The sequence below is a fragment of the Heterodontus francisci genome, chromosome 36 (assembly GCF_036365525.1).
Source record: "Heterodontus francisci isolate sHetFra1 chromosome 36, sHetFra1.hap1, whole genome shotgun sequence".
Taxonomy (NCBI): Eukaryota; Metazoa; Chordata; class Chondrichthyes; order Heterodontiformes; family Heterodontidae; genus Heterodontus; species Heterodontus francisci.
The window spans coordinates 24,491,993-24,514,745 of NC_090406.1; the positions used below are offsets into that span (position 1 = coordinate 24,491,993).

At 41.2% G+C, this 22,753-nt stretch overlaps 1 protein-coding gene across 1 annotated transcript in view; it reads left to right on the plus strand.

Annotated features, from left to right (window-relative positions):
- The window catches only part of LOC137351441 (unconventional myosin-Vb-like), a 158,298-nt gene that overhangs the window by 123,542 nt on the left and 12,003 nt on the right, over positions 1-22,753 (plus strand). The window contains exons 29-34 of the mRNA XM_068015887.1: positions 7,224-7,302; positions 8,995-9,135; positions 13,400-13,554; positions 19,396-19,482; positions 20,688-20,838; positions 21,534-21,825. Coding sequence (XP_067871988.1) covers positions 7,224-7,302; positions 8,995-9,135; positions 13,400-13,554; positions 19,396-19,482; positions 20,688-20,838; positions 21,534-21,825 — 905 coding nt within the window. The remainder of the gene's footprint in view (positions 1-7,223; positions 7,303-8,994; positions 9,136-13,399; positions 13,555-19,395; positions 19,483-20,687; positions 20,839-21,533; positions 21,826-22,753) is intronic.

Genomic DNA, 22,753 nt, shown 5'->3' on the forward strand with positions numbered 1-22,753 from the left:
GCTATTTCTGGATGTCTATTTACAGTTAGCCAATATCAAAGCTTAGAGTCTATGGATTTTCTCCCCTTTATGTACTTTATGAAATGAATGTGAAATTGAAGGATGTTACCAGGGATGAGTTATGACGAAAGACTTGGGAATTCCGACTTTTTCTGAAGTTAAGCAGTGAACCTGAAGAGGTATTCAAGATTATCATTTTTTAAAAATTCATTCATGGGATGTGGGCATCACTGGTAAGGCCAGCATTTATTGCCCATCCCTAATTACCCTTGAAAAGGTGGTATTGAGCCACCTTCTTGAACCACTGCAGTCTATGTGGTGCAGGTACACCCGCAGTGCTGTTCGGGAGGGAGTTCCAGGATTTTGATCCAACTGCAGTGAAGAAATGGTGATATTGTTTTAAGTCAGGATGGTGTGAGACTTGGAGGGGAACTTGAAGGTGGTGGTGTCCAATGTGCCTGCTGTCCTTGTGCTTGGTCGAGGTCATACGTTTAGAAGGTGCTGTCGAAGGAGGCTTGGCAAGTTGCTACAGTTCATCTTGTAGATAGGACACACTACTGTCACTGTGTGCTGGTGGTGGTGGAGGTGAATGTTTAAGGTGGTGGATGGCGTGTCAATCAGGTGGGTTGCTTTGCCCTGGATTGTGTCAAGCTTCTTGTGTGTTGGAGCTATGCTTACCCAGGAAAGTGGAACATATTCCATCACACTCTTGTACCTTGTAGATGGTGGATAGGTTTTAGGAAGTCAAGAGGCAAGTTACTTGTTGCAAAATACCGAGCCTCTGACCTGCTCTTGTAGCCACAGTATTTGTGCTTGATCCAGTTAAGTTTCTGGTCAATAGTAACACCCCCCAGGATTTTGATGGTTGGGGATTCAGCCATATAAATGGCATTGAATGCCAAGAGGAGATGGTTAGATTCTCCCTTGTTGAATTTGGTCATTGCCTGGCACTTGGGTAGTGCGAATGTTACTTGCCCCTTATCAACATAAGCCTGAATGTTGGTCCAGGTTTTGCTACCTGTGGGCACAAACCGCTTAATTATTTGAGTTACGAAATGGACTGAACGTTGTGCAATCATTAGTGAACATCCCCACTTTTGAGCTTCTGAAGCAGCTGAAGATGGTTGGGCCGAGGGCACTGCCTTGACAAACTCTTGCAGTAATGTCCTGGGGCTGAGATGATTGGCCTCCAACAACCACAACCATCTTCCTTTGTGCTAGGTATGTTCTAGCTAATGTGAGGTAAATGGTGATATTGTTTGAACAAAGGGCACAAATGTAAGAGAATTAATTAAAGTGGAATTCAGGATTTTTTTTAAACATCTGTTTTAAAATGTGCAATTCAACACTTACAAGTTATTGTCACAAAGTCCATAAATACTTCTGGAAAAACAGGAAGATTAAAGGGAGTGAATAGGAGTGATGTTCTAAACACACAGGCACAAACTTATTGGGCCAAATGGCGTGTTTTTGCACTGTGCATAATTTCATAAAATTAGAGTGCTAATGAAAATAAAGCTTAGAATGTGCATTATGCTGTCAATGTTCTGTATTTAAAATTGTATTTATTTTCTGCCAAATTTCCCCTCTTATCTTCGAAAGTTTTTTTTTCCAGGATTTTGAAAGGTGTCTCCTGGTAGCTCATCCTAATAGATATTCTTTGTGAGCTTAGGCTAAATGGCCTTGATATTAAGCCCACAATGAGTGGAAGGAGAGGAGTGCAAGTGTCTATTTGCCTAAAAATGTTAAAATGGGGAACGCCTCCCCAAGCCACTGCTGCTTTGATGGTGGTGGATAGTATGCCATGCAAGTGCCCTGCCCACGAGTGGTGACACATCATTTAATATCTTTAAGTCAGGCTCACTATGGGGAAATTTTGGAACCTGATTTTTAAATGTAAAAGTGTTTCGCCAGGTTTCTTGGAGCTTGGAAAGCTGCAGTGAAATGCAGGCTGGAGCGCTCAGCTCTCGAAAGTAACTCATCGTGCGCCAGACGGAGCAGGAATGAGGAATGTTCCCTTTGCTTCCTCACCACCCTCCCCCCCCCCCCCCCCCCACCCACCCACGCACAAGATTTCTTTCTGCATCTCCTTCGTGCATCCCTCCCACACTCCCCACCTCCAGCAACCTCCCTCCTCTTTCCCCACTCTCCCACAAGCCCCATTTGATCTCTTCCCTCCTCCCTCTCTGTTTGTTGTTCTCTTCCTTGCAGTATAGATGGTACCTGGACTCCAAAGGTGAAATTACAAGGAGACATTACACAAGCTAGGGTTGTATTCCCTGGAATTTAGAAGGTTAATGGGTGATTGGATCAAAGTTTTCAAGATATTAAGGGGGACTGATTAGTTTCTCTCTATCCAGATTATCCCTGCTGGTTGGGAGTCGACAACTAGGGGGCATAGTCTAAATATTAGAGCCAGACCTTTTTAGGAGTGAAATTAGGAAGCACTTCTACAAACAGGGTGGTAAAAGTTTGGTACTCTTTTGCAAATGGTAATTGATACTAGATCAAATTGTTAATTTTAGAATTGGAGATTGATGGGCTTTAGTTTAAGCAAAGGTATTCAGGGATATGGGGCAAAGGTGGGTATGTGGAGTTAGCTCATAGATCAGCCATGATCTCATTGACTAGCAGAACAGATTCTGAGCTAAATGGCCTCCCTTCCTCCCTGTTAGGGACCATCCCCTAGGGATCTTGGCTGCAGCTTACCGCCACTGGTTTTCCCCCATGGCAGTCAGCAGATCTGGTAAATTGGCTTGTGCATTAATACTACCACACGCCCCCACGCTATCCCTGCCTTCCTTTAAATATTGAGTCCAATGTTATTCATCTATTCTAGACAGGAAGGAGGCTGCAGTCCTGTCCTTACCTGACATCTACAAATATGCACTTCCAGCAAGGGTAACTCGATCATTTTTCCCCTCCATAACCTAAGGGTAATTATTCTACTCTTGCTGCTTTCTTGGCGCAGTGCACAACTGGAATTGAACCTGCAATCTACATGCTATGCAGAAGCTTAGCTCCTTTATCCAGTGTATGTCATGGGGAGTTGTATTAACTTTAAATACAGAAATTAATATGTAATGCCAAAATGTTGCATGTGATGTTGGAGGCTGGATTAATTTAAATTTGCCATTTTAATTTATGTGGGCTTTTTTTCTAGAAACCTAACAAGATGTATTGTCAAAGTTTGATTATAGTGGAGGTATTTTAGTGCATCTTCAACACTTTGAACAGAAATATTGCCATTCAGATAAAACTAATACAAAGATTAGTTACCAGGGGAGAACTTGTGCATTTTTATATTAACCTGGACAGTAATATGTAGCTATTGACATTCTCTGAAATTTTAATGCTCCCTTGATGTCTCACTTCAAGGAAGCCATAGTTTGAACGCAATTCTGACGATGCTGCAAAAATCCAACATACCATTTCTGCTTAAGTGCATTAAATAGAAGCTCTGATGCAGGCATAAAATGGGTTGACAAGTTTGCTTTTCACAGGATTTAGCTCCGCCAGTGACGCACTCAGTGACTCATGCAATTAGGACAATGCATTCATTTTGGATGTTATTAACTGTCAGCATGTGGTTTAGCCTTGGTTTCTTAGTTACCATAGTCCATCTTCCGTTGAACCTAAATTACCTTTAGCAGGAATTGTAAAGCTCAACTAATATCTGCACTGGAGTGCTGACTTGGGTTGCATTCGAGTGTTAAAGTGGAAGTTTGGTGACTGAGGAAATTCAGTGAGGAGGGAGTGAGGAGCTCCTTTCATTTCCTACCTGTCCTCCGAGTGAGGGGAGCCGAGAGTTTCCAAAGAGCACAGCTGCATGGTGAGTAGGTCCTGGTGGGTATTTTTCAAAGTGGATTGAATTTAGTCATTGTTTTAGCAAGACTTAGTTGTTTTTTTTTAAAATTATAATCTTCTAAAGTTTTAAGTTTAAAGGGTTTAGTCATGGCAGGAGAGCTTGAAGCCATGGTTTGCTCCTCTTGCTGCATGTGGGAATCCGGGAACATTTCCAGTCCCCGGGACCAGCATGTGTACAGGAAGTGTGTCCAGCTGCAGCTCCTGGAAGCTTGGGTTTCAGAGCTGAAATGACGGCTGGAAACACTGTGGAGCATCCGCGAGTCTGAGAGCATTGTGGATAGCATGTATAGAGAGGTGGTCACACCGTAGCTGAAGGGACTTGAAGGAAGGGAATGGGTGACCGCCAGGCAGTCCAAGAGAATCAGGCAGATAGTTCAGGAGTCCCCTGGGGTCCCATTTGCAAATCGGTATTCCATTTTGGAGGCTGATGAGGCTGGTTCCTCCAGGGAGTGTGGACAGAGCTAAGCCTCTGGCACCGCAAGCAGTCTGTCTGCACAGGTAGGGGGAAAAATGGGAAGAGTAATAGGGGATTCTATAGTCTGGAACAGATAGGCGCTACTGTGGCCGTCAGCGTGACTCCAGGATGGTGTGTTGCCTCCCTGGTGCTAGGGTCCGGGATGTCACTGAACGGCTGCAAGGCATCCTGAAGGGGAAGGGTCATAAGGCAGAGGTCATGGTACATGTTGGTATCAATGACATAGGTAGAAAGAGGGATAAGGTCTTGCATCAAGAATTCGGGGTGTTAGGCAGTAGACTAAAAAGCAGGACCTCTCTGGTTGTAATCTCTGGATTACTCCCAGTGCCACGTGCTAGCAAGTATAGAAATAGGAGAATAGCACAGATGAATGCGTGGCTTAAGAGTTGGTGCAGGAGGGAGGGTTTTAGATTCCTGGACCACTGGGACCATCTCTGGGGAAGTTGGGACCTGTACAAGCGGGACGGTCTACATCTGAACCAGAGAGGGACTAACATCCTTGCTGGCAGGTTTGCTAGTGCTGTTCAGAGGAGTTTAAACTAATTTGGCAGGGGGAGGGGATGCAGACTCCTAGCAAAATAGGGACACAGCTAAACACAGGAAAGTGAACAAGTAAGAGGGAATACAGTAAGTTTCAAGGGAGTAAGACCAGGATGGAAGGCCTCTACTTTAATGCCAGGAGTATTGCAGGTAAAACGGATGAGTTAAGGGCAATGATTGACACATTGGATTTTTGCAGTATGGTCAGAATTATGTTCAAACTATGGTTTCCTTGAATGAGACGTCAAGGGGGCATAATCACTTGTGATGTGTTCCTTTACATCGTAGTGAGCTTCCATTGGTAGCTTAAGTCCTGTTGTCCTGCAGTAATGTTATAACTTGGAACTCATGCTCAAGAATACACTTTTTTAATCTACTGAGTATTGTTATGGATGCTTGCATTTTTTTGTTAAATTTTTTTGCGGGACTTGGGTTTTAAAACTGAAAAGGATTCCATAGATGCTGAAACTTGTTTTTTTTAGATCATCAGAAGGCTTTTTAGAATGAGCTTGGTTTGAAAACAAGTAATTACTGGAAGAATCTAGGAGTGCTAAAAACAGCCCTTACTGGAAGGCAACCATCTTCAGATAATTATCCAGCAGGGGTTTTTGGACTTGTGGAAAGATGTTTACGAAGAAGTGAAAGGTCACGATTTATAGGGATCAGGAGGCTTGACTGTGGTGACATTTTTTTTGGTATTGCTTTGGACAGTGAGTTGGGATGACAGTGTTTATCAAAAAAAAAAAACAGTTGGAGAAAATTTGCCAAGGGAGAAAACCCCAACTCGGCTTGTTCCATCTTTTTTTAAAAAGCCTGCCAACATTTCCATCTCAAGCGAGCGCTGAGAAGCGAGCGCTACATTTTTCCTGGAAAGCCTGCCCAAACTAATCAATGTTCCTTGACTAGAACTGTTCTAGGAAGATCCCAGTGACAGCCATCTTCATGTATTTGGGACGCCAAGCCAAACGACATCTGACATCTTTCCATATTTTTTTTTCTTCAAGAATTAGCAAGTATTTGGCCAAAGTATTCTTTTCTGTTTTTTTTTACAATAGAGCTCTAAAGAGTAATTTTTTTTTTTTGGTTAATCTGTGTGTGTCTAAGGTTAAAAGGGAACTTTTATAATTTCAGTCTGTGTGTTAATGCTTTGCATCGTTACTGGTTAAGACTTATTTTATAATCTGATAATTTTGGTGTTAGTCATTGAGTGATACAGCACCAAAACAGGACCTTCAGCCCAACGAGTCCACACTGACCATCAACCACCCATTTATACTAATCCTACATTAATCCCTTTTACCTCACATCCCCACCTTCACTCCATTCTCCTACCACCTACCTACACTAGTGTCAATTTACAATGGCCAATTTACCTATCAATCCGCAAATCTCTGGCATGTGGGAGGAAACCGGAGCACCCAGAGGAAACCCACGCGGTCACAGGGAGAACTTGCAAACTCCGCACAGGCAGTACCCGGAACCGAACTCCGGTCACTGGAGATGTGAGTCTGCGGTACTAACCACTGCGCCACTGTGCTGCCCTTGCTAAAGAAACCTGGTTGGTGTATTTTATTCTGGGATAAAAATAGCATCTAGGAATGACTGTATGGGTAACTGGTAAAAAGTTTAAATGTATGTTGTGACTGGAGAAGTGGAACTAGAAAAACAGTGCACTGCTCCCACCTCGGTTGTAACAATATGTAGCTTTTATCTATAAAGGCCCCGTCTGCCTCTTTTGAAAGCTGGCGAACTTTTCCAACCCTTTTTTGTTTTATTGAATCCAGTTCACTTGTGTAGATCAGAAACAATTTCAGCCACAGTACAGATTCCTGAGACACTCCACTACATATGTGTCCTCAGTCTGACATTAATCAACTATCTAATTCCAACTAATTTTAGCCAATATCTTGTCCACCTCCCAATCACCCAGAGGAAATCCTTCACATGTGATTTTCATATGGTTACTCATTTTGTCCCTACTCCATTCCACTGTTTGGCATTTGCTCATGTTAGACAAACTGGGCTGTTACATGGATTTCACCTTGCTGAAAGTATGCTATTGATTTTCTTTCAGTCAGATGAGACCTCTACTTATTGCCCTCTTGTCAGAATATAATTTTCTGTAATATGCTACCCTTCTTTGAATACTTAATTTAGTGTGTATGTTAATTACCTTTAGTTCATAAGTATTTAACATTTTAAAGGGATCTTAATTTTTCTTTCCCACATTGCAGTTAGTTAGAATTGCTTGATCAGTTAATGCAACAAATAATTTGTGGGCGAACATTTTCCTATATACAGTTGTTTCCACCTCACTAATTTAAACAATTTTGTTCCCTAGGATCTCATGGAGCAGATTGAGAAGCAGGATAAGACTATAAACAAACTGGAAAGACAGTTAAAATCCATGAAGGAATCAAGTAAGTTTCACTGTGGTTCAAAATTTTGAATGAAGATGTACTTCTTGGGTAGTTTTTGTCCTTATCTTAGATACTTTTGGCTTCTGTATTTTAGATTATTCTACTTTGAGCTGTATTTTACCAAGCCCATGACATTGGGCTCTGTGGTGGTGGCAGAAGAATGTTCTGGCAGAGGCCTGCCATGGAGGCGGACGCCAAGAGAGCTCAGCCTGCTCTTCCAGGTGGTGGCAGCGAGGCTGCATGCCCGCTCCCCCGCCACTGAGTGACGGGGACTGAATTACAATATTTAAATGATCGGGATGAATATATTTAAATAAACTTACTTACTTAATCTTTTGGGCCCACCACATTCCTCAGTGTGGCGGCCGGCACTTTCAATTCCCCGTCTGGGGAAAGTGGGCATGACACCTGGCGGGGTTGGGGGAGGAGTTAAGATTTTCAGTGTGGGGGTGGGGGGGGGGGGGGTGGTGGAACATGGGGTCAAATAATTGTAATGAGTGTAGGGCTTGGTGGGAAGGGCTGAACTTTAAGCTTTGTGCAGTCTGGGGTGTGGGGGTGGTTGTGGAGAAGGTAGTGTTTAAAACGCAAGTGTTTTGGGGGGGGGTGTATGCAAATTATTAAATTTTGGGGGTGGGGGGGTGTATCTTTGTAAACATGCTGGCAGAGCTGGCTGCCCTTTAAAAATGGCGCCACGCCTGCGAACAGGCAGCTGGCGACGAACAGCCCGCCTCCTCCGCGTGTTTGGGGACGCGGGCCATCCTGGCTATTTAAATGAGCCGCCGTGAGGGAGATTGCAGTGACTGTTCGGCGACATGCGGCCTGCCATTTTTTGAGCTCCTCTTAAAATGCAGCCCGATAAGTGAGTTTATTTACTCCAGCTAAGTATCTTCACTCACCCTGGTTTATAGGTAATTTCTGATGTTAAGCCCACAATAATGAACAGAACGCTTTTCTCTAAATTGCTTTAGCTACTGAATTTATTCTTTCTAAAAAGTGTGAGCTTTATCGCAGCAGAATAAGTTTACTATTCAAGTTTTTGAATGAGAAATCAGTAAATATATAATGTACTTATAGTGGATATATTAACCTGCACCCCAGCTGAAAAATAAATGGTTGCCATCTATATGCTAAGCTGCTATTTTGTCATTGACTTTTATAAACTGTATTCTTGTAGCCTTCCTAATTGCAGGAGCTAAATCAGTTAATTTGAAATCTGAAGTTTCCAACCAACTTGACTCCGCTTGCCGAACAGCATCCATTTAATACCCCTCCCCCGTCGCTCAAAGTAGTTGCCAGGGTTTGTTGGATTTAAATAACATTTATCAGCCAGATTCAAAAGTAAAGCTACAGATGCTGCCTGACCTGTTGTGTGTTTCCAGTATTTTCTGCTTTTCTTTCAAAGTAACTGCCAGTTTTGCACATAATTGAGAAAACATACACATTATATACAAAATTTAGCACTAAAGTGCAATTAAATGTGCTCAGGAAACCATTTGCCATGGTTCTATCAAAACCCTTCATTGTTTAGTTGCAGTACTTGAACTCAGGATATAATATCTAAAATGTTTTAAAACTAGAAGATTATAATTGACCAGAACAAGTATTGGCGTTTGTCCTAAATGTCTCTGTTCACTGCAGGTAGCGTTAGAATTGTCGTCCGAGATTTGTTTTGTTATCTTTTTTGCTCACCAGGAATACTGAAGTACGTAGCTGAGTCCAAGGTATGTGAACTACCTAATATACCAGCAATCCCATGGAAACCTAAGGATTTCCAAGGAATGTTGGAATGCAGAAAAGAAGATGAAGCGCACTTAATTAGGAACCTTATTACTGGTAAGAGTGCATGTAATAGCTGACTGGATTGCAATTTTAGCCTTAAGGAATGCTGATGAGTTTTCTATATTTGCAGATCTTTCTAACTAGATGTAGTTGCCTTTTTAACCATTAAGAGGTTGTCATTTTTCAGAATTATTTTTAAAATCTTGGGGCTCGATTTATTACTTCTGAGCAGGGATGGCCTAATGAGTATTTGGCCTATTTGCGACCAGCACAAAAGATTTTAAGGGTTGGGCCTCATTAGCATGCCGCTTTCTGACTTACTATTTAAAACAATTGATAAGTGCGTGGGAAGCTGCTGTCTGGCTGTTGAAATCAGGCAGCAGGAAGACCCAGAGAAATGGCCCACGGAACAAGCTAAGTGCTTTGGGAAGGGAATCCTGGTGCAGGAAAGGGGTGGAGAAGGGTAGCCAAGGTTCCTTGTGGGACCCAGAGGAGTAGTCCCCTCCTGCCCATGAGGAAACTGGGATTGTAGAGTGAAATGCTGTTTTGGAGTTCCCCCCCCCCCCCCCCCCCCCCACCTTTTGGGGATTTGGAGAGTTTTAATGCAGAACCTTATCCCATCATGAATTCTAGGCTTGCATTCATTTGGTGAACATAAATCTGATGGATTAAGGTGGCCATTCGTCCCGTGCTATTTTTGTGTGTCTTGTATTTGGGTTTATCTTGTCATCCTTTTTGATCCTTGATATTTTTCAACAGCCTGAAACAAGTAGTTTCAACCTTTTATTAGAAAATGTTGGTTGATCTTTCATTCAGCTTAACTGTCTGGTGTAGGACTCTGGTGATCTGTCACCTGTTTATCTGTAGGTGGCTCATAGTATCTGGTGTGCATGATTGTCTTTTTATTTAAAAAATGGACATTTCCTATGTTAAATTACTGTGACAAGCAATTAGTGCCAATAAATGGTTACATTTCTGCTTGAATAACATCCCTGGGAGATTCAATTCCTGGTAGCAAGGCAGGGTGGGGAATTCTGTCAGTCAATTATTTGGGGCTATATCAAATGACATGGAGGGGTATGTTTACAAAGCTGATACACTGTCCTTTCAGCTCCCCAGACTGGGTGTAAAGAGAGCCCAGAAGAATTTTCTCTGTGGGATTTTCTATGCAATGTGTGGAAATTGCTGAGTTTCAACATTAAGCTAAATCTGTTATACCTGTTCAAGGAATGAAAATTGTTCATGATGGGGATTGTTACCTGGACATGAAAGGGCCTGTGTGGTTAGAGGAGTGTGATCTTGATTGTGGGGGCTTCGTGTTCTGTTATTCGAGACTGCAGAACTGAACTTTCCCTCATTTTCCTGCCATACTGTCAACCTGGCCTCACATGAAAATTTATAGGACATGATCTAGATCTTTAAAAAAAAAACTGAAGAGAAAGGAAAAAGGAAGTGTATTTTAACCGCATCTGAGACAAGTTTCAAGTAATGTCTAAGTGCAGAAGAAATTCCTGTCCTTTAGCAATGGGGCATTGATCCACCTGGATTGAGGGCAGTCACTGTAGCACCACGTATGCTAAATGAAATGCATGATAAAGGAAATAAGTATCTGAACTGCTAACTATTGAGCAGATATGTAATTTAATATTTTTAATCTTGCGTGTACATTTTTCTATTCCTAAAGTATGGTTTTCCAATACTGAGAAATGGTGAGAGATCTCCAGTGTTTGGTGTATCAAGTGGATTTGTTTCAAACATGAGCATCTATACCATACCTGATAATTACGAAATAGTAATCGGGAGCCAGGGCCGGTTCATTTTTCCCCCTCCCTATTTAAGGGTGCTGAAGACCATTTCCATGCTCTTACTACTGTCCACATCAATTCAGCACAGACCAGGTGGCAAGTCTGGAATCTGGATATATATCTTTGAGTATCATAGTCTTTTTTTTTCAATGAAACAATCTTCATTTAACTTGACTGGGCCAAGTTTTAGCCACTTGCTCTTTACAAGTTCATGTTAATTGAGATTGAGTGTGTGTGTCTGGACTTTTTGTATTTTTTTTAGTTTTGTGATTTTTATTCATTATTTTAAAATTGGAATGTGCAATGATTTTGGATCATTGGTCTGATGCTGCAAATGTCCTATCATTCATGAAAGGGCCTTAAATGTTTTCTGAAGGAACTTTACTCAACGCATTGGGTCTGGCCCTAGCTGGACTCAATAAAAGTCATTTACCAAGGCTTTAGATGCAGCCATATGAATCAGACTTCATTTTCTTCCTTGGATATATATGTATGTTAGTATTGATTAGTACAGATATTGAAATACAATTAGATATGGAAACAAGACTTGAATGTGCATTTGCCTCATATCAGCAGATCTGTTACCTCCACCAAAAACGCTAAGACAAGGTCATGTATGTACACCTGCTGAGGGATATTGCATTGCCAGGATGTAATATTCTGATTCTTTTATTTAGGTGTTGGCATTTATGTTTGTGAAAGAATTGTATTTGAAGAATGAGCAAGCATTAAAACAATTGTCATGCAGGCCCCCACCTGCCAAGCATGAGGCATATTAATTTTGCCACATGGACATTAAATTTCAAACTGTTCTTGAAGTGAGGAAAGGACTTGCTTTAAAAAAAAAAATTGCGAGATCTTGGCTGGAAAGACATTTGCATATAAACAGTGTTTGGAAAGGACAAAGGACCATTCCTGAAGCATTCAACCCACGATGGACTTTTGATCACCAGACATTGAAGGTGGGGGAGCTCACCTTCCAGATTGACTGCTAAGATTACCGAATACACAAATGGACATGGTAAAACCAGCTAGTCACATGACAAACCTGCTGGGCAACTTGAGTTTTTTGAATTTGTACAAACAGTTTGGGCAGAAAGCAGAATGTTCCTGGACTGAGAAGATCTCTCCTGGCTGGCTCACCACAGCCTCTCCTGTTTGCCTGCTCCCATCTCTTTCTCACAAGCCTCTGAATCCACTGAAGACACATGAATCCCAAGAGAAAAGTTTGCTACAGCAAATAAGGTTTAAGAGGAATACTGGGCCCCAATGAAAAGCAAGATCTACCTACAATCAAAAACTCTACAGTGAGCTCGAAGACCCATAACAAAAACTCTTCAGATATTGCCTCAAACATTTCCACTTTATTTCTTCTCTTTTCTGCCTCTATTGTGTGTGTGTGTGTATCACCATGCGCATGTTAGCGTGGGCGCATCGTGTATCTGTAGGCGGCAACCGAACTAGAGTTTTAAGTTTTAATAAATTTCAACTTTTCTTTAAACCTAAGAGCCTGTTTGTGCTGGCTTCTTTGCCTTATAATTAGAAAGCGGTGAACAAGGATTCATCAACGGGGAAGCTAAAAACAGTGTTTAAAATTTAAAATTACGGTAAGACCAGGTGAAGGCTCAGAGGGACCCCTAGACACCTTTCTCACCTGGTCGTAACATTGTTACTTATGTAAAAGCTGTGTTTATGAACTGGTTCAAAGACTCTGAGATAAATTATAAAAAGCCCAGAATTGGTTACAACTGGACAATGAGCCATGTCTGCAGTTTAATTGCCATGGCATTTTGTGCTGGAAGTGAGATGGAAATGGCATGGTACCCGCTACAGGGCATTTGGAAAATGAATGAATATGGCAAGCAACTGTATCTTCTTAACCAATCAGTTTGAAGGATTGTGAAATTAACAGTGCCAGGACTGCGAAGGATGTATGAGTTAGACTTGGTGAATTCAATGGCAGATCAGATACAGAAGGAGAGAGCGGGGAAAGGAGAGATTTTACTGAACGAGAAAAAGACACCGCTTAAAAACAATTTGATTTTAAATTTTTTTTAAAACTCCAACAAAACCTGAAGGAATGAGACTCCACACTTCCAATAGTTAATTTTCAGTGTCGGAGAGGTTTCGTGGCTGTAATTAACACTCATCGCAATAAGAGTACTTAGACTTGAAATGATTTGACTTAACTTTCTGTGGCAAGTTTAGTTCATGTCTACTGCACAAATTAAACACATTCAAGCTGTTCGATGCATTTCAATGGCGAGGCAAACTGTGAAATGTTGTTTTCATGAATCTAATAGTGGCGTGACTGTGCACCTTTTGATTTCTGCATCTTAAACATACACCTGCCCATGCCTGAAGTTGCTGTGACATTTATGTATAAATAACGATGAGTACTGTTGGCTTTGCCATTACTTTGACAGCAAATTTTTGACCAATATTTGTTTAATTATGATTCCATAGGAAATTATGCAGTGACCAATATAATTTTTTTTTTTTTTTGTTTTTAGATCTCAAACCACAATCTGATGCATTAAGTGCATTACCAACACTTCCAGCTTTCATTTTTTTCATGTGTATCAGACATGCAGATTACATAAATGATGAACAGAGAGCCCACTCCCTATTTACAGCTGTGCTTAATGGTATCAAGAAAGTCCTAAAGGTAGGAATAGGAGTTGAACTATTCCAGATTTAAAACGTGATTTTAAGTTTACAAACTTCACTTTCTTAATATGGATATTTAATGTGGGCTTAAGATGTCTCTCCCGTGTCTGGGAACAGCTAAATGTTTTTTCCTTTCTTCTCTCTTCCTCCACTATTCCATGACTGGTAGTTCACCAAGCCTCAAGAGAAGGTTAATGGCTACTTGATCTGTCTTTGTATTGGTGATGGTTGAGGGCAGAATGTTAGCCATGAATCTGGGAGAACTTCTGCCTTTCCAAAGAGATGTTAAACTGAGGCTTCGTCTGCTCTTCGGGCGGATGTAAAGGATATGACAGCACAATTCAAAGAGTTGGGGGAGGGGTTCTCCTGATGTCCTAGCCAACATTAATCCCTCGTACAATGCCTGAAACAGATTATCTGGTATCTGGTCATTTATTTCATTGCTGTTTTTGGGAGCTTGCATGCAAATTGACTGCTGTATATCCTACATAACTAACTACACTTAAGGTGCTTAATTGGCTGTAAAAAGCTATGAAATATCGAGATTCTGAAAGGTGCTAGACAAAGTTTGGTACAACGGAGCCACTGCTGACAATTTGGCAACATTTTCACCAAACCCTCGTGGCTAGCTTTCTGCACCTCTTGTGTATTATATGTAGCATTGACAAAGCAGGAAATTGAGTGAATTTAACTTGTTATGGAACATACACTCTAATGGTGATTTTGTTGCTTTAACACTGGCCTAAAAGATCCTAACTGAATGTTCCCAATTAGTTATTGGCATCCCACATTAGAGAAGCTTCAATAAATGCCAAAGACTAAAGGTTTATCCATTTTAATAGGGAGAAAATATGACCCAGGGTTGCAGTATATGTAGTTCAGTTTTTGTAAGATATCACTTAACTGATGCAACACTATATGGGCCTGCGTTTGAAATTTAAAGGATACTTGGGTTTACAAAAAAAAATCAGTGTTTTATACTTCTGTTTCGCCATCTATTTCTTGATTTATATTTTCTCATTGCGTACCATTCCCCCAAATAGTGACGCATCCCAGACTCCTGCGAATGCCAGCTGGTGCTTTTATAATATCTACCAACTTTGCCATTTTCACAGTCCTCCTTTTCTGTAGCTGAGGTCTGATCTGTAATATGGCAAATTGCAAATGACTCTATTCTGAAAACGTGTAATTATCACAAAATAATCTTCGTCTGCACTGAGTGTGAATAAGGGAGTTTGGTAAGTGAGTGAATTTTAAGGGTTAATCTCTCTAGACTAGTTTTTGTTTTGCTCACATCTAGCAATTAATTGAAATTCTTATTTCAGATAAGAGGTAAGTTGGGTTTCTTGTTTTAAACCGTATACTAACACAGTAGCTGAAGCTGGTTAATTAGTTAGCTAGCTTAAACTGGTTTCTGAGCTTTAGCAGAGCTGACACAGCATTGTTTTCAGAGTATAAATTGAAAGGACTCCGTGCTCCTTGTCTGCATTGAGTGCTGCTGGAGGGCACAGAGTGCAAAGTGGGAGTTTGGTGCGTGAGGGGCTCATTTCTTCCTCTCCACCCTCCCTCCGTGCCTCAGCCTCCAGTAGCTGCCTACCTTTTCCACCCACCCCCCGCCCTCAGTACAGGGTAACAAGTTAATTGGTTGGTAATTGGTAAGTTATTTTACTTCTCATTGTAGTAAGTTTTTAAAGTAACTTTATGGCAGGTCAGCTCGGTCAAGTGGAATGTACATCCTGCGGTATGTGGGAAGTCATGGACGCACCATGTGTCCTAGACAAACACATCTGCAGGAAGTGTAACCAGCTGCAGAAGCTTGAGCTCCGGGTTTTGGAACTTGAGCGGCGGCTGGAGTCACTGTTATGAATCCATGAGGCAGAGGACTACGTGGGTAGGATGTTTAGGGAGGTGGTCACACCGCAGGTTAGGAGCATGCAGACAGAGGGAATGGGTGACCGCCAGGTAGTCTGAGAACCAAGCAGGCAGTGCAGGAATCCCCTAAGTCTATCTTGCTTGCTAATCCATTTTCCATTTTGGATACTGGTGAGGGTGATGGTTCCTCGGGGGAGTGCAGCCATAGCAAAGTCTGTGGCACCATGAGTGGCTCAGCTGCACAGGAGAGGAGGAAGAGGAGTGGAAAAGCAATAGTGATGGGGGATTTGATAGGAGATCAGATGGGCATTTCTGTAGCATTAAATGTGACTCCAGGATGGGCTTCCCTGATGCCAGGGTCAAGAACGTCACGGAGCGGCTGCAGGACATCCTTCTGGGGAGGATGAACAGCCAGAGTTCGTGGTCCACATCAGTACCAATGACTTGGGTAGGAAGAGGAATGAAGTCCTGAAAGCAGATTTTGGGGAGTTAGGATGGAAATTAAAGAGCAGGATCTCCAAAGCAATAATCTCAGGATTACTCCCAGTGCCATGTGCTAGTGAGCATAGGAATAGGAGGATTGATCGATTGAACACACGACTGGAGAACTGGTATAGGAGGGAGGGCATCAGATTTCTGAGGCATTGGGAACATTTCTGGGGCAGGACTGGAACTAACATCCTCGCAGGGAGGTTTGCTAGTGCTGTTGGGGAGGGTTTAAACTAGCTTGTCAGGGGGATGGGAACCTGAGGGATAGCTCAAATTGGAAGTAAGTAAAGCTGGTAACAGGAGGTAGAAAAGTCGCAAGTGACATTAGAAGGCAGGCGAACCTAAGGCAAGCATCAACTTGGCTCAGAATGCCAAGAAGGCAAGATTAAGGGCACTCTACCTGAATGTATGCAGCATTCGCAACAAGGTAGATGACGTTATGGCCCAAATAGAGGTAAATGGGTATGATCAGATTGCCATAACGGAAACGTGGCTACAGGGTGACCAAGACTGGGAACTGAATGTTCAAGAATATTTGACAGGAAGGACAGGCAAAAAGGAAAAGGAGGTGGTGGTGCACTGATGAGGGATGGGATCAATACATTAGTAAGGGAGGATCTCCGATTGGAAGAACAAAATGTGGAATCTGTTTGGGTGGAGCTAAGAAACAGCAAGGGGAAGCAAACATTGGTTAAAGTTGTTTATAGGCCAACAAACAGTTAGTGGTAGTGTGGGGCATGGCATTAATCAGGAGATTCGAGAAGCATGTAGAATGGGTAATACAGTAATCATGGGTGACTTCAGTCTGCATATAGACTGGGTAAACCTAACAAGTTTGAGGAACCGACTAGAGAACAGGCTATTTTAGATCTAGTATTATGTAATGAGAAGGTGCTAATTAATAACATTGTTGTAAAAGAATCTTTAGGGGATGAGTGACTATAATATGATGGAATGTTACATTGTGTTTAAAAGTGAGGTAGTTCAATCTGAAGCCAGGGTGTTAAATTTGAGCAAAGGAGATTAGAAGGTATGAGGGGCAAATTGGCTGAGGTGGATTGGAAAATATATTAAAAGGTATGACAGTACATAGGTAATGGATAGTCTTTAAAGAAGTGTTACATAGTTTACAGTAACTATACATTCCTTCAAGGCACAAAAAACCCAAAAGTAAAGGCCGCCAACTGTGGGTAACAAAGGAAATAGTAGTAAGCCTGAGGATTGGGAGGATTTTAGAATGCAGCAAAGGAGGATGAAGAAACTGATAAAGGGAGAATAGAAAATGAATGTAAGCTAGCCAAAATTATAAAAACGGACTAACAGCTTCAGGTACGGAAAAAGGAAATGTTTGGCTAAGACAAATTTGGGTCCATTACAGGCAGATTCAGGAGAATTTATAATGGGGAATAGAGAAATGGCAGAGAAGCTAAATGATTACTTTGTGTCTGTCTTCACTGAGGAAGATGCAACAAATCTCTCAGAATTAGAGATCCAAGGGATTAGGGAGACTGAGGAATTGAAGGAAATTAATATTTAGTAAGAGGTTGTATTGGAGAAATTAACGGTGCTGAAGGTTGATAAGTCTCCAGGAACTGATATTCTACATCCCTGAGTGTTGAAAGAGGTAACTATGGAGATAGTTGGATGCATTGGTGATTATCTTCCAAAATTCTTTAGATTCTGGAGTGGTTCCTGCAGATTGGAAGGTCGCAAATGTCACCCCACTATTTAAGAAGGGAGGTAGAGAGAAAACAGGGAATTACAGATCTGTTAGCCTTCCATCAGTTGTTGGGAAAATGCTAGAATCTATTCTAAAGGATGTGATAAATGGATACGTGGATAATCTGGGCGTAATCAACATGGATTTATGAATGGAAAATCATGTTTGACGAACCTGTTGGTGTTTTTTGAGAATGTTATGAACAGAATTGATAATGGGGAATCGGTGGGCGTGGTATACTTGGATTTTCAAAAGGCGTTTGATTAAAGCCCCCCCACAGGAGGTTGGATAACAAAATTAAAGCACATGGGATAGGAGGTAATATACTGGCATGGATTAAGGATTGGTTAATAGGCAGAAAAGAGAGTAGGAATAAACAGGTCATTCTCACGTTGGCAGGCTATGATTAGAGGGGTACCGCAGGGATCAGTGCTTGGGCCCCAGCTATTCACAATATACATCAATGTTTTGGATGTGGGGACCAAATGTAGTATTTCCAAGTTCACGGATGACACAAAACTAGGTGGGAATGTGCGTTGTGAAGAAGATGCAAAGCAGCCTCAAGGGCCTTTGAACAGACTTAGTGAGTGGGCAAGAATGTGGCAGATGGAATATAATGTGGAAAAATGTGAGGTTATCCACTTTGGTAACAGGAATAGATGTGCAGTGTATTTCTTAAATGGTAAGAGATTAGAAAGTGTAGATGTACGAAGGCACCTGGGTGTCCTTGTTAAGAAGTCACTGAAAGCTAACATGTAGGTGCAGCAAGCAATTAGGAAGGCTAATGGTACATTAGCCTTTATTGCAAGAAGATTTGAGTACAGGAGTAGTGAAGTCTTGCTTTAATTGTATAGAACCTTGGTTAGACGCCACCTGGAGTACTGTGTGCAGTTTTGGTCCCCTTGCCTTAGGAAGGATATTATTGCCATAAGTGGAGTGCAACAAATGTTCACCAGGCTTGTTCCCGGGATGGCGGAACTGTCCTATGAAGAGAGATTGGGAAACTGGGTCTGTGTTCTCTAGAGTTTCAAAGAATGAGATGTGATTTTGTTGAAACCTACAAAATGCTTAAAGGGGTACTGGGTAGATGCAACTAAGATGCTCCCCTGGATGGGGAGTCTCGAACCAGGAGAGACAATTTCAAAATAAGGGGTGGGAGAAGCCACTTGGGACAGATATGAGGAGAAATTTCTTTACTCGGAGGGTTGTGAATCTTTGGAATTCTCTGTCCCAGAGGGCTTTGGAAGCTGTCATTGAGTATGTTTAAAGCAGAGATTAACAGATTTCTAAATACAAATGACATAAGGGGATATGAGGATAGTGTGGGGAAAAGGCATTGAAGTGGATGATCAGCTGTGATCGTACTGAATTTAGGAGCAGGCTCGATGGGCTGAATGGCCTACACCTGCTCCTGTGTCCCTATGAATAAAATGGCCATGTTGAATTTCTTTGCTCACCTGTAGAAAATATTTTAATTGTTAAGCTGAGGCAGGCAAAAATTATTAAAATTATTGATTAAGTCTCAACTTATGCATCATTTGTATGTCTAGGAGTACTGTTAATGGTGCATTTTCTGTAGTTGTCGGCCATGTTTCTAAATTTATTTATGAAGCAAAGTTTATAATTCACAAAGTAAAACAGTAGCAAGAAGTTATGTTAATCTAGTTGAAGATGTCACAAATTGAGGAACAGTTGGAAAACTGAACACGTGCCATATCAGTGACCTATCTGTCTTAGTTTTATTTAACTCTTTTTCAGAGAAACTCTGATTTTGAGATGGTGGCATTCTGGTTATCCAACACTTATCGTCTGCTGGTCTGCTTAAGGCAGTATAGTGGAGATGAGGTGAGTATTTTAATTTTATATTGAGAAGCCAATATGAAGGTCATAGTGCAGGATGCCACCAAGGTTCAACAAAGGATGAATTAAATTGGGAAATGGTTAAATATCAATCATAGGCTTTGAGAGGCTGCTAATCACATCTTTCTAATGAACACCGATGTCACTTTAAATTAGGTTTATCACCAATTTGCATTCTCTGTATCTCTGAACATAAATGTGTGCACTTCTTAAATTCGAGTACATGTAGAAATTTTCAGTGCCACTGTGCATGGTGACATGATCAGTCTTCACTGGTTTGATCTCATCAGTGGGTGGATTACTGTACAAGACACTTTGCTGAGTGAACCTTCAAGAATTAACCCCTCATCCTTAAATATCCTGTATACTATATACACATGCACATCTGCCTCACCCACCCATCTCAGCTGAAGACTTCAGATTTTAGCAGAATGCACGCTTTGGGCTGAATTTTATAAGCTCGCTGTTGAGAACAGGCGCTCATTTACATGTCCGGGCAGAACAGCCGACCCTGATGAGGTAGAGGGGGCGGCCCCTCCATCCCCAGCAACAGCGTCTGGCGCTACCATGCAGGGGTTATCATCGTTTTTAAAGGGTTTCTAGCCCTAAAAAATAAAAAAAAAAATTGCATTTTTAAAGTTATAATGTGCATTTTCTTTTTTAAAAAAAAAATTAAAAGCTCGCAAAATTAACTTTATTCCCAACCCGAACTTCTCTGCCCCTGGCCCAACCTAGTCACATTTGCCCTCAATCCCTTCTCGCCATCCCCACAGCCAATACAACGTGTTTTTCCACACTTTCACCCACCCACCCACCAGTTTCTCGCCTCAGCACTTTGAACGGAGTTCCAAGTTCCAGCTGGTAGCTTGGGGTGGCCGCTAGGCCAAGGCTAGTTCATTTGCGTTCATTAATCCTAACTGACATATTGAAATGAAGGCTCCACTGCTGGGGAGGGCCATGCTGAGGCCTCACCGCCGCCAATAAAATATAAAATGCAGCCGGGCCTTCTCTGCATTGGGGTGCCTCTCCTGGAAGAAATTTCCGCCTCCCCACCTCTCCGATGCTGGACGGCTAGTAAAATTCAGCCCTTTGACTCAGTAGTAATAACACACGTATGTGAAGATGTTGAACCCGACCATAACCTCCAGTAGTAAGTATGAAGTCCAATAACTTTTTTTTCTACTTAACAGAACTCTGTAGAAATGAACACACCTGAACAAAGAAAACATGCCTTGAGGAATTTTGATCTTTCTCAACATTGTTTGATTTTGTCTGACCTTGCCATTCAACTTTATCACCAATTAATCAAAGTTGCAGAAGGAAAACTTCAGGAAATGATTGGCAAGTGATTTAGTGCTACGTGCAGTACACTCTGGGTATCGCCAGTTAGAGAAAAACTTTTCAGAAAAAAAAATCTGCAGAACTTGACATTTCTTTATTTAAAATTATTATTAATCAGTGTATGTAAGCACTGTTGGATGTGGGATTAAAAGATTTTTCAAAAATTCAATCACTTGCTTTTTTTTAACACTAAAATGTCACTAAATGTTAAGGAGAGGATGACAGTGGAAATAGACTTTCTGTCTTGAACAAATCAGAAGTCCTGGCTTGTCCTGAAGACCTATGAAGCATTAAAAGAGCTCATCTCCCATTTGGGGGGAAATAATGAAATTTAATTTCTTCACATGCACTTAGAAATATAAAAGATCCATGGAAATAATTTTTATTGCACTGGGTGGTGAGTAACTTTTCCTCTGTCACTGACTTGTAAATTTGGATATTATTTCAAAATTAAAATAATATTCTTGGACTTGGATTACATTATCAGGTGTGAACTGAGGAAAGAGGCATTTAACATTTGGAAGTTTAAAATTTGATTTTAAAAACTCAATGTTCATTGTCAACCATCAATAAAGTTCTGTAGAGTGACTTTTCTATAATACACTGTGCCCCTAAAATGGTTAAGTAGTGCACAGTGATTTTAAACGTCAAGATAATTGTTGCACTAAAGTCTGTTTTTTAATCTCTGCTTGCAGTGTCTGGAGTGCTGGAAAATGATACCATTCAGACTATTTCAAGTATGACTGCAAGACCAGCAGGTTATAGAAAGAAATCAGGAAATCTTCCTGGAGATGGCACTGCATACACAATGAATTCCATCCTTCACCAATTAAACTTGTTCCACAACATCGTCTCCAAACATGGTTTGCATCCCGAAATTATTAAACAAGCTTACCGGCAGATTTACTACATAATTGCAGCAGTCACACTGAACAACTTGCTTCTAAGGAGGGACGTGTGCTCTTTTACTAATGGAGTCCAAATCAGGTAAAAGCCTCTCTGCTGTTGGAATTTTGTAAAATCTTTTATTGGCAGCAAATAGAAAAATAAATATTGAACTTTGCAGAAGAACAGTGATGGCTCAGTTAAAGTGCTGTTTGTGTTGCAAGCCACAAATGGTTGATGTCTGAGAGGCAATTGACTTAATTTGGCATAGAGGAGGAGTTCAATTCAGATCGTTTCTTTTACCTAAAATTGCATCTGATATTACTACTTTTTGCCCATGTAATAGCATAATTGGCAGTAGTATACCATGAGGTTGATGTGCAACTAGAGCTGCATTTCTTCAATGTTCCAAGCCTTCAGAGAGTGAGTCAGCTATGCTACTTTCCTGTGTTTCCGTTTGTAGTGTAAATCAGCTGTACGGCACATGTATAGACTTGATATTTTGTCCAATGTGTGGAATAGTGCAATCCTGATGCTGCCTCACAAGATCGAGAGAGGGAAAATAGTGGTGTGGATGTGTGATGTCATGACATCACCACCAAAGTGCAGGCTGCCAGCAGAGAAATGTGTTTATTGGTCCCTGGGAAAAGCAGTTGGGGAAAATGGTTATTTCTGGCTGGTCTTAAAACAAGCAAACTCTTTAAATATAATTATCTACAGCAAGTTTATTTGGATGTGCCTGCAAGCTGCACAGAACCCATTCTGCAGGTGGCAGTAGCCGGAGACCAATATAAAAGCAGTAATGGGTTGCTTGAACTGTGTGCTAAAATAATGAAAGGTGGACCTTTATCTAAAAAAAAAATCCAGTCATTTCCCCATGCTTTTGAACTAAGCATGAGCTTGGTTGAAACAGTTTGTGTTGAACTGCTCTACTTGAATTATAAAGACTTGCTATTAATGTGAATAACTTAAATTGCATACTTTTAAATCAGAAGCCTGGGCATCTTGATTCCTTTTCTGAGAAAAAATT